We start from the raw sequence: 13007 nt of genomic DNA on the forward strand, positions 1-13007 counted from the left end.
CACTGAAGAACCCTGCTTTAGGAAGCGTAAACCCATTTCATTACTTCTTCTGAAAAGATGTGGCTGGTAAAGTTTTATTAGGTGACTGAAGGTAGTCTGTCTGCTGTGGAATTTTAGCACGCAGAGTCTAGAACTAAATGTAGGTAACAGAGATGCCCAGTGTGAGTGAGTCGAAGGCTAGATTCTTGATGAGTTCTACTGGTGGTGCATGCTGATGAGGGCTACGGTCCTGATCACTCAGAGCATCCAGGCAGAGGGCTGGACAGGGTGAATAATAACTTGCTTGTGGGCTCCTCATGAATTAAAGCAGAAGTCCTGCTGGTCTGGCTATTTTCATATGTTTACATGCAAAACACATCAATGTTGATGTTTTCATTTTATAATTTGATTTTATATGAAAGTATCATGGAAGTTTCCATTATTCTTTCTGTGAATGCCTCTTATAGAAAATCTGAACAAGACTCTTTCACACATTTCACGGTAGAAGGGGATAGACAGGCTTATGCAATCTGCAAACAGTTAACATTTAAACTGGAAAGAAACTGATTTTATTTCAGATTTAGTAATATAAAAGGTCAATTATGGAAAAACTGTATCAGTAACCAAAAGCATTCGCTTACATCATTCCAAATTTACAAAAGGAGATACCTGTTTTCTGAAAGCCAGAACACAGGCTGACACACTTCCCAGCCGTCCATGATCCCGAGGGCCTGTCTGTCACAGGACACTCCCACAGGTGCCACTGCACCTCTCACCGTCTTTCTTTCTTCTCTCTCAACAGCTTTTTGCTTTCCTCCCTTCTCCTCTTGTTCACAGGATTCCGAGGATCATAGATTTCAAATGTGTCTGAGTCCTGCATACTTGCATCTTTCACTTTTCTGGTTTTATCTTCAAACTGGAGCACGTGTGACATCCTAAAGAGGAGGAGAGAGACGGTCCAGTGAATTCAGGCTGGGACCCAACTCAGAAACTTTGTACCCTACTCTGTGGACAGGAGCGAGGTAGTGCTCATCCCACCTGGAAAGCAGTTCCACAGAAAACAAGGCTGAGGTGAGGAGCTTTGCACAGTGGCAGAGTGCTGGCCTAGCAGAGCAAAGCCTTGGGCTTGGGTCCCCAGAACTTCCTAACAGAAACAAAGCAAAACTCTGGAAAGCACGCCTGGAGTCTGTCTGCTCCACTCCTTCGCCTTTCTAGGAGTCTGCTCCCATGCTCACTTTGAGTTCCTCCCCTGGTGAGAGGCTATGATCTACCCTGGAGTCTCCTAGCGCCATATTTGGAACTTGGTCCTCTTTCTTTGAAGAGTACATTCAACCACAGGGAGCCAGCTGTGGAGCAAGCTGCCAGCCAAGAACCAGACCTATCTGATGTTCGAGTTCAGTGGTTCAAAGGGTCAAAAGCAAGGGTCCCATTAAATACAAAACAAAGCAAAGCAACAACAGCAGCAACAGCAACAAAACCCAACCTTTAAATGCTAGAGCTGGTGTGTAGCTCATTTGCTTCAATGCAGAACATTTGTCTTGCAGAAATAAGGCCCCGGGTTCAAACTCCAGCACCATTAGCAAATTAACGAAATCCAAATACGCAGTGGGAAACAGAACAAAAGTATGCATCCACAAACAGAAGTTTAAAAAGTAATCGAAAGTCATCTTCAAGTGGGGCTGTGGCTGTATTCTGGGAGGGGCTGAGTTCTTCTGTGCAGAAAGGAATGAGATTTCTGGCGTAATTCCATGAACTGACTTTTTCCTCTTACTGTTGACTACAGCAAATCTCACAATGCTGCCTTCCTACTTTAGCAAACGCTTACTGGTCTTAAAGTATCAGCATGTGCTTGATTCCTAAGTGGTCATAAGCTAGCTATCCTTAGCAGCAGGGAACTATGCCAGTGATTAGCTGTGCCCTCATTGTGAAGTATCAGAGATAAACAGGCTGGGGTAGGAGTAGTCAAAAGACTAGGCATCAGAGCAACTTGGTGAGTTAGAAAAGAGAAAGACTCAGTTTTTAAACAAATAAACAAGTGATATGAATTTCTACTAGCTAGTTAATAAAAAATCCAGTCAGTACATTAGTGCATCTTGAATACGCATCTCGTTCAGGACGGCAGATCCCTTGCTGGGCCAGCACTCTGACACTGAGCAAAGCTCCTCACCTCAGTTCACACACAACATGGGTTTCCTTTGATTTGCATGAGCAGAGACTGGGGCAGGTGGCACTATCAGGAGTCGCTGCTCTGTTCCCTACAGCTGCATAGGTGAAGAGTGACATTTATTTGTATGGAAAAGTCTGTTGAGATTTTGAAGACTCTCGAAGGGATCTGGAAGGAGAAAGTATTCCGGAGACTGTCACTGTGGAGTCTCAGCAGCACATGGCCATCACCACCGACTCTTCTACTTTGGAAGGCCATGTAGATTCTGTGAGTGTCGGTGACACATAGATGACCTACATCATATTTAAATGAGTTAATGCACATTCACATTGGTATGAATTATTGATAGTGCATTGCTTGTTCTGATTTTAATAACTGATTGCAACATGGGATTATTCCATGTAGTATGAGAACGCTGACTTCTAACAGTTCCATTGCTTCAGGAAACACTGTCAATAGGAAATGCAGCCTATAGCCATTGGATTTATATGTGGCTTCTCCCAGAGTCTGATTGTGTGTGTGTGTGTGTGTGTGTGTGTCTGTGTGTGCTTTAAATTTCCTATGGTGTTCATTTAGGCTTAGCTTCTGAGAATGTTCAATTCATTGAAAAGGGTTGATGTTTCCATAGACACAGAAACAAGGAACCAGTAGAACCAGCTAGAAATGCAAACTAGATTTAACCAATTAATGATGACTTAACCTATGTCTACTGGATCAGTGACAGTTCATGTCACTGGAAAAGCCAACTACCAGTAACAACCTCTAGCTCCTGAAAGCCAGTGGATATCAACAGCCTCTACTTCTGAAGGTGGTGTTAACCCCCAGGCTGTACTCCTCCCGGACTCGACACAATGTCTGTGACTTGCCTCACTTGTAGTCTTACCTACACGTATGCAGGCGAGAGTTGTAGGGAAGGAAGGAACCTCAACTGAGAAAATGCCTCCACAAGATCAGGCATTTTCTGGGTTGGTGAGGGGGGGCACCCACCATGCATCCCTAGGCTGGTGGTCCTGAGTTCTATGAGAAAGTAAGTCTCCAAACAGCAACCCTGTTGCCTTTGCATCAGGTCCTGAGTTCCTCTCCTACTTCTTTTGATGATGAACAGTGATGTGGAAGTTTAAACCAAATAATAAACCCTTTCTTCCTCAACTTGCTTTTCGGTCATGGTGTATCGTCACAGTAATAGAAGCCCTAACTTTGACCCTTGGAAACAGTGGATAACGTACAGATATTTTCACTTCAGTAATGCACTGTGAGGAGAGACCTCCTCGTCCACACTCCTGCAGTCTCTCTCTAGGGATTCCAAGTGTTGCTGGGAGGAAAGGGGAGCAAGTGCAGAGGGAGCTCTTAACAACGGACGCCTGAAAGCTGACGTCTAGGCTGGAGTCACATGCTCCTTAAAACAACTGCATTTACCTTTACACACATTCACTGTTCTGTTTAAAAAGAGATCACATATTCTCCCTCCAATACAGATTTAAAAAATAACACCTATTCCAGTTGAAACCATCCAGGTTTCAAAATGACTTTTCCAGACATTGTCAATTAAAAACGTAAAAAGGTACCTTCCTCATTTCAAATGCCACGAGGAAATCTTGCAACTATTGGACTTGGTTGGCTCTGGTGTAAGAAATGAAATCTAGGTATGTGAGCCACAGAACCAAGTCTACAGGAAGAAACCTTCTCTCACAAATCTGAAAAAACAGAAAGTCATAAATTAAAGGAGCCGTCTGCTTCAACTGTTTGTTTCATACGCACTGCACTGCACAGGTCCAACATTTTGATTAATAGCAATCTTAAACCCAGGGGAAAAAAGGGGCTCTCAGCTTACAGCCTACTTCAGATTTAGTACCATAACACTTAGGATGGCTGGCTACTTCACAATAATACTGAATCTTTAACAGCAAAAAATGGTTCACCCATTTATCTTTCAACATGCTTTGGTCACTTCATTTTTAAAGGGAAAACAGAATAGTTATTATGATTTTGGGTATAATAAACTCCTGACCTCTGTGCCTCCATAAATTACATGCTGTATGGATTGAAAGCATGCCCACACTTCAGTCTCCTGTGAGGGCACATATGCAGACTAAAAACTTATAGTTTAGTTTTGTACATCCCAATAATTTAGCCCTGTCTACTTGGTGACTGTTATAAAATTGGACCAATCAGAGCAATGAATTCTTGTGGAATTAATTACACACTAATCATTTACATGTGAGAATTTCAGAACTTGTTTACTTGAAGCAAAAGACAAAAACTTAGTACTGATTAACACAATCTTCAGCATAGGTTCAGATTCTCCAATAAAATCATCGGTGGTAGTTACGTTTCAGAAGATGGAGGTTTCCTATCTCGGGTGGTGTTAAACAAGGAATTTTACTTTAATGTGGGACGATGCAAAAGCTTAAACAAAAGTAAACAAGTGGTTCTTTGCTGACTTCGCTAACAGGCAACATTAAAGTTCTCACATAACTGGGAAGACAGATTACAGGATGGCGGGGACAGCTGTGCAGAAGCCAGAAGATCAGATTCTAGGCTCAATATACAATTCCAACATTAGCAATTCATTTCTACTTAACATGCTCTGAAATGATTTATCCTGAGAAAGTAAACAGCTCTAGTTAAAAAATTTCAGAACTATTCCTTCTCGTTTCCAAGTCATCTCGACTTAAGAACATTTCCCCTTGAAATAAACATGCTTATTTTGTTTTCTGAGATGGCTGTCCTGGTACCTTTCTGATGCCAGATTAGAGGTATGTATGTGTCATTCTGCTATTCTACTTACTGTTTTAATATTTTAACTATTCTTCCTCCTCAAATCCTTCTAGACTCTGAAACAGCATTTCTTACTCCCGTCACTTCTCACACACCTCTTCGCAGGAGTGACTTACTGTCGGATTGGACTAAAATAGTTAGAGCGGGAGCACAAGACAATGTGTTCTTTCTGATAGAAGAGACTGAACTCGGCTCCCGTCGGCTTTCACTAGTGTGTGACTGTCTGTCTACAGAACTGAGCAGCCTCAGGTACTCAGACAGTGCCCCTGGTCCAGCACTACGTCCAGTGTTGAGCATGGCGAGTCTTTAAAGAGAACGAAGTCTTCAGACATTTGGAACTGGCCAAGCCTGGTACTCGAGGGTTGCTATGCTGTCTTTTATTTTTATGATAAACTCCCTGAAACACCCACTAGGCTTTCCAAGCCTCAAGTCTACTTCCCATGACCTTTCACAACTCAGCACACACACTAATGGTTGCTCTGATGTTGCATTCTGTCAGACACTGCAAGGCTTTACTCCCTGACAATCAGTGAGAGATGTTTCCCGCTTTTGATCTCCCTCCTACAGCTCTTAATGTAAAGCTCAGGGGAGAGAATTTTTGTTTTTTTAAAACAACATTTCCTAAGTAGTTTTAGAACTCTTACATCAGATGCAGGCTGATATAAAAATCAGCTGGGTATCTAAAAAAAAAAAAAATTCTTACAAGTGTCTATCTTCAAAGAACTAATTTAATTACACCAGGATGGGAGGGGAGCCCAGAACCAGTCATTAAAAACTTCTCACTGGTTATTTTTAATTGTAAAGAATACAGAGCTAAAGATTGAGAAACTGCAGTTTCACACTGACTGTAAAGGTTCTATTTATGTTTGCTTTGTTCTTTCAGAGACAGAGGACAGTGGGTTCCCCCCAAAAAGAAAAGAACAACAATAATAATGAATAATAAGAATATTATTTGAGGAGAAAAATAATAAAAGTATTGTTGTTATTACTATTGTTATTTTGCGTCTGTGTGTTGTTTGCATGCACATCTGTGTATCATGTGTGTACCTGGTGCCCATGGAGGTCAGAAGAGGGTGTCAGATCTCATGGAACTGAAGTGATGGTTAGCTGTGAACCACTATGTGGGTACTGGTAGCCTAACCCAGGTCCTTTGCAAGAGCAACAAGCGTTCTTAACAGCTGAGCCATCTCTCCAACCCTAAGACTGGGTTCACATGACAAGTTACACACACACTGGAAGAGGCTTAACTGGCCGCTCTCTGCTCTCCAAACTGAGTAATCTGGGCATAAGTCCAGTCTGTACATATAGTTTAAAAACAAGGTAATGAGGTAAATTTAATTCTTTACTCAATAGACATTTGAGGCCTTTTTATGGGCAAGGTCAATGCTAGTTACCAGTGACAAAAAGTCAAGCATGGCCAGGGCTCTGCTCTCCTGAAGCAGACTGTTTACTTAGGAGAATACAGACACAGCAGAACAAGCATGTTTTGGAATGTTCCCACAGTGTGAGACAGTCATGAGAACATCCACTGATGTGCTCTCAAAGAAGTCGCCTGTGCTGCCTGGTGGTCTGCACTGTGGACAGGAGGAAAGGGATGGTCATGCTTCTTCTCTGCAGAGCTAGAGGCTGAACCCAGGCCTTGTGTATGCTGGGGGAACACTCTAACACTGAGCTACACCCCCAGAGGATCAGTCCTTTCTCATAAGCAACTTCCGAGAGGGTGGAGGAACCTGTAAGCCATTGACCAGGTGGTAGAGGTAACAGGCTTTTATCTGCAAAGATGGATTTTTGTGAAAAGTGAATCCTGTGCTAGGTCTAGTAAGAAGAAATCACAATGGGTACTGCTTGTTCGGGAGTACAAGAAATTACAATGTAGCTATAAAGGAAGGATCACGTGGGGACCCCAGACTGGGTTCTAATGTACTTTCAACCCCCCCAACACATGGGTGCATCTTTGGGGGAAAGTGCTTAAGAACAGCATCAATGTCCACTGTGAATCCTGTTACTGTCTTAAATCCCTATTTTCTGGAATCCCAGTGCCAGCTTCTAGATGTTCTACTTAAATGAGTGTCACAGCTATGATCCCATTCAGCTGAAGGTACCTGAGGGGCAGAAGCAGGGTAGGACCACCTCTATAGCGTGGGTGTCTGATGATGTCAGGTTTGCATTGTGGCCCATTCTCCCCCTCTCCCCCTTCTGTTCTGTCTCCCTTCCTCTATCCGTGTATGCTTGTGTGTGTGTGTCTGTGTGTGTGTGTGTGTGTGTGTGTGTGTGTGGCAATCTAGCTGTGTTTTAACCCTCTGGTTTAAACCCCTTGGTCCATGTACAGAAGACCTCACATTTCTCATGGCCCTTCTTTAGTCTGGCTCTTGCACGCCCCACCATGTCCTATGTGATCCCCCATCTTTCATTTCAGATATGCCAGACTCTTCGTAGCTTCCTGGATAATTCTCACCACTCCTCCATGCCTCCTTGCTGCCTCTGTATCATCAAGACTTCACTCTTTGCCCCACCCCCAACCCCCTTATTAGCTGTGCCAACAGCCTGGCTCCTGCTGGGTCTGACATGCTTTCTCCAGCAGCGAGGAGATCCTTCCCAGCCCGCCTGACAGTCTTGTCCACAGCTCTAGCTTTCTTCAGGGTGGTGCAGCCCTGCTTGTCTGGGTCACGGTGCTCTGAAGAGCAGAGGCTCTGTGTCACTGCCTCTGCACCTCATCATGCAGCAGCGCTTGGCAGAAGGACGCTGGTGATAAGTGCTGCAAACAAGTCCAATTTTCTGGGATTCCCATCACCTCGGGAAAACTTTGGCTAGGATATTGATTTTCTTTACTTTTCTTCTTGATAGCTTTAATATACAATTCCAAATTATTTAGCAATTACACACTGCATGAACTCCTTTGTTTTCAGGCAAGCAATTCACCTTTTAAACTTTCTGACAAAAGAAGGGCTAGTTAGTACTAAAGAGGTGAGGCAAGGTCTTGTTCCAGACAGCATGTTATGGTATGATAATCCAGTACTGACCTGTCTCAAACGGGCCAGTTACACTGCTTAAAGATTAACATCTGCTCCTGTTTGCTTAGCTCTGAAGTGTGGGAAAATGCACTCAGTGTCCTCAGACAGCCTCCTTCCTGGTTTGAATGACTCTTTGAGATCACACATATAACATGTTTGCATGTTGTGAGGACGTCACATTTCCCTGCTAGAATCCCTATTAGAAACCCAACTAAGCAGCTCCTGGTTATTATTTAAGTTTGTCATTCTTTGGACTACAGAACGCAAACCTAAATGATTTGAAAGGCAGAAACAGTCTTTGTAAATACAAATTTCAGCAGGATGAAACAGTTTCCAAGTGCTGCTTCATCTGGGTCTTTGAAGGAGCACACTGTTCTGTGTTAGAAACAGGCTGTACCTCACTTCTGTTCATGCTATTTTTCTACAAGGTTTTGCCCCCTCCTTTCCTGGCCCTATCCAGTTTAATTTCTATTTCTTCCTAAAATCTTTCCCCATTGCCTTGGCCTTCAGAAACTGTTCCAACAATCTTCAACACTCTTGGGAACCTTTGAGAACGAAGTCAGACCTGTGGGTATGGAGAAGTCCCTATGCTTCTTCTGCCTATCTCCTTACCTGTGACAAAAAGATGGTAAGTCCCAGCACAGTCACTTCACACGGAGCTCACAAGTGAGGCTTGCACACCATACCAACTGAAGGCCTCTGTAAATGCAAGGGGGTTTGGATATCACTTTAACCCCCATGGCTTATGTGTGCCTTTCTCAGGCTGCCCCATATCTTAATGCCTTGGATATGGTGGCATACAGACAGAAATTTGTTTGCCCACACTTTGAAGACAGAAGCCAACACTCATCTAAGGCTCCTCACCGTTTCCTTACACAGTGTGGGTGAATGGAGAGGGAACACTAATCTCATCATGGGAGTCTTACCCTTATGATCTCATCAATACCTAATTTCTCCCCAAATACCCTATCTCCAAATACTACCTTACTAGAGCTTTACCATATGATTCTCCCCCACCTCTGTGTGTGTGTGTGTGCGCGTGTATGTGACTAATTGTTTTACCTACAAACTGTGTTTATACAAAAATTTATCATTTTTATAGTTAGACATTTTATAATACTAACATTCCTTATTTTTATGCATATCATCATTTAACACAACATATTTGGGCTCAATCAGCCTTGGATGCATACATGCATTATTTCTAAATGTACATGTCTCCTTATATGAATCATCAACTAGTCAAGGACAGTGTTTATAGAAAGAATTAAAGTGGGCCAATTCTGAGAGGCAAAAAAGAAAGAGATGCTAACAAGGTTTAAGAACTTCTAAGAAGGCAGAGGAGGAGACAGGCCACTGGGAGGAGTGAGACAAACAGGCTATCCACAGCCTCAAGTAGACGGCTTACTTCTGTCAGCCTGACCAGCATCTAATCTAGTTTCTAGTGCCCAGAATTATGGGAAAATAAGTGTCTGTCGAAGTCATCCAGCCAATGTTATATAGCCGATTGACTACAGGAACATATTAAGTTTACAGGATAATCCTGAAATAATTGACTTTCTTATCCAGAGACGGCACTTACTTACCTCTGTAATAGTTTGCGGTGTCTTACATAAAGATTCTGAGCAGTTACATCTGTTGCCACACGTCTGCATGTAGACACATGGAGGTTATGTCAGCATCTCTACTGACTTTTGTGTGTCACTGCTGTGCCTCACGATACTGAGGGCACTCTCAGAACTCGTGGAGTCCCAGACATTTGAGACATGAATGTAAGCTGGATATCTCTGTTCCACCTTACAAGTAAGTGATGGGGCAGAAGCTACTGGAAGGGTATAAAGTAAGTTCCTACTCAAGAGACAGGTTCCGAGTTCACAGTCCTGAAAAACTGGAAGCCTAATGCTATTGGAGAAACTTTTCTGCCAATGAAAAACAAAGAGCAAATAGTTTCTGGAGAACTGTTCACCAACCTTGGTACTTTAACTTTGTTAAGACAGCACAGTACAAAAAGTCACATGCTGTGGAAGTCAGCATGAAAATGATCCTTAGTGGTGGTATTAGAGCATGTGGCCTTGTTAGAATAGGGTTGGCTTTTTCAGGGAGTACTTCACTAAGCGTGGGCTTTGAGAAATTCAAACCAGAGCAAGTGACACATAGTTCTTTCCTCTTTTCTACAGATCTAAATGCAGAACTTTCAGCTCCTTCTTCAGTACGATGTCAGCCTGTCCAACACCATGTTTACCTCTATGACAATAATGGACTAAACCTCTACATTGTAAACCAGTCCCAATGAAATGTTTTCTTTTATAAGAGTTGCTGTGTTCATGGTGTTCTTCATAGAAATAAAAATCCTAAGATGCATGTACTTTAGATAATGTTTAAAATATAACTGGCTACTCGATTACAATTTTGACATATACCTCTTAGGTGTATATTTAAACATATTCTAAAATACTAGTTGGTCTTTTGAGGAATTAAGGTTGTTAGGGTTTAAGTACCAGCCTGTATGGAAAAAAAAACAAAACAAAACATACACATCTTTTTCCAAAATGAAGTGGGCAGATGAGAGATCACATGTGAGACGAGAGAAGACAGGGCAGAAAGAGAAATTCAGTGAGTCTTGAGACAAGAACAGTCTAAAAACGCGCCCCAGCGAGTGGGGCCAGGGCACTGCTCCTGTCAAGTAGAGCAGGCATCAGAGAACAGAAGCCCCAGAAAGAGGCAGTGCGATCATCACGGAGAATGATGGGGGAAGCTTACAAGGTGACAGAACAGCAACGTAAAGGAATATAGACAGAAAGGAAAGCAGACAAACCACACTTCACATTGTCAACAGGAGAAAAGTAGAAACAAAAATTCAAAACCCTGGCGCTAACAGGAATAAGTGGAGGAAAAGTGGGGATTCTGGGAAACCAGGCCAGGTGGAAACTAGGCACAGACTTGTGGAAAAAGAAAACACAGATAGAAATCAGTGTACTGTCGCTGTTCACCGCTAACATGGAAAATTTGCCTTTGTTCTGAGTTTTAAAGGAACACTGCCCTTCTGGGAGTTTGAAAAGCCAACTTTTAAATAACGTTCTACATTTTCCTTAGTTAAAAAATTAGTAAATATTGGGCAGTGCTAGAATAAATGTAGAAGATATAACTTTCCAAATACCAGCAGGAGAAGGGACTTCTTCGGGTTTCTGGCCTACACAACAGCTTGACACTGAGCAGGACCAGGTGGGAAGATTTAGGAAGCCTTCCAGAATGTGTCCGCAGTGTGTCCTTACACCTGCTGTGAGCGTCAGTCCACAGGTTGGCCAGGAAGACAGCTCTGTAGCCAGCAGACTAACAGCCCCAGAGAGGGAAGATGGAGCTCCCAATCAGGTCTGCTAAGCACTAGCGCACATAGCTGGCTGCTCTCTCATTCAAATCGTACTTGTGATCACAGCTTCCCTTGCGAGAGAAATGTATTTCAGGACAGAAGAACAGAATTCTGTATGCAAGAACAGAATGAATGCTGAAGAGCTTTCTTTACTCAAAAGAGAGCAACAGAAGTCACTTTACGGCCTGGCTAGAGAGCTCAGAATTAAAATAATCACCATTCCAGGGACTGTGACTCTGCTGAGGGCCTATTCATGATGAACCACACTGGATTTTTGCAATATTATTTATAGTTCTGTAAAAAATGAACACTAACCAGTGATGCTGGTCTATAATCATATTCCTTCTTGCTTCCCTGGATAACCACCTTAGAACCTGGCTAAGATAGGGATGGAATTCAACATTTGTGTTACACCGAGCTCACAATTCTATCCGAAGTTGAGCTTCAAACTGTGTGGGCAAATCATGTTTTGCCACGTGGGCTTCCTCTCATTTCCACACTTTAGTGTAGCTTCATGGAGAGCTACTGTCTCACTAGTGAAACATTCCTACCCACAAAAAAAAAAAAAAAAAAAAAAAAAAAAAAAAAAAAAAAAAAAACCTCACAGCTAGCCACTGATGATAGTCAATGGAAGGTCTAGAAGTCATCAACTGTAACAGAAATAGTACAAGTTCTAATCGTGGTCCCAAGAGATCTACTGACATTCATGGTAATTCTTTAAAACAATGAACTACATCAAAGATGACAGAGACACTGAGCACTGACCGCACTTAGCATCTTGCTAATTTCTATTTCTAAACAGAAGCTAACTGGATGGATAAACTGATCCTGCCCCCCCCCCCCAAGTGCCAGTATTATCTTTAATTAATTTATATTTTGAGAAACAGCAATAGAAAGATTATATAATTTCTCTAAGATCACAGAGCTGGGAAATTTCCAGGGCAGGATTCAAGATTAAGTCTAACTTTAAACTTCCATGCTCATAACCACTCTACTGTCTATGTTCCTATGAAAATTACAGACTAACACATAGAGAGTTCTAAATTAAGCTAAACAAGCCTTTAGATCTCTCTCTCTCAAGTTTAACTCTTCAAATAATACAAATAATGTTCGAGATGTGAAATTTAACATCTTCCAAGAGTGGGAGGTGTGGGTTTGGTCTCCAGTGTGAACCTGGATGTGATGGAGCACACGTACAATCTCAGTACTGGAGAAGGTCAAAGTCAATCTGGAATTAGTCTGAGACCAGTCTTGCTACATGAAACCCTTTACAGAAGAGACCCAGCGTCAGAGCATTACTCCACTTTTGTTGCTTGCTATAATATCCTAATCATAATTATTTTTGTTATCACAGTTCTTCCCATAGAATATACTAACAATATCTAGCTTGTAGGTTTAAATGGGAATGATGATTTGTGAATATTCAGTGTAAATAAGGGTATACTTTAAAATTTTTTTTCTAGTTAAGATCTGATTGTTGCACAGGCTGCCTACAAACGATGTGGCCAAGGCTACCCCTGAATTCTTCCTCTCCTGAGGAAGAATTTAATGCAGGTTTATTCAACTAAGCTGAATTAAAAAATAAACAACTTTTCTTTTTTCTTTTCTTTTCCTTCCTTCCTTTCTTTTTTGAGACAGGGTTTCATTCTGTATCCTTGGTTTCCTTAGAACTTGTTACATAGACCAGCCTGTGGCCTCAGATTCACAG

General features: G+C 42.2%; 1 protein-coding gene across 1 annotated transcript in view; it reads right to left on the reverse strand.

Moving 5' to 3' along the window:
* Nucleotides 1-582: 582 nt before the first annotated feature.
* The window catches only part of CWC27 (CWC27 spliceosome associated cyclophilin), a 176252-nt gene continuing 163827 nt past the window's right edge, over nucleotides 583-13007 (reverse strand). Inside the window, exon 14 of the mRNA XM_080933706.1 lies at nucleotides 583-914. Coding sequence (XP_080789832.1) covers nucleotides 752-914 — 163 coding nt within the window. The 3' untranslated portion in view covers nucleotides 583-751. The remainder of the gene's footprint in view (nucleotides 915-13007) is intronic.

The sequence above is a fragment of the Micromys minutus genome, assembly GCF_963924665.1.
Source record: "Micromys minutus genome assembly, chromosome: 20".
Lineage (NCBI taxonomy): Eukaryota > Metazoa > Chordata > Mammalia > Rodentia > Muridae > Micromys > Micromys minutus.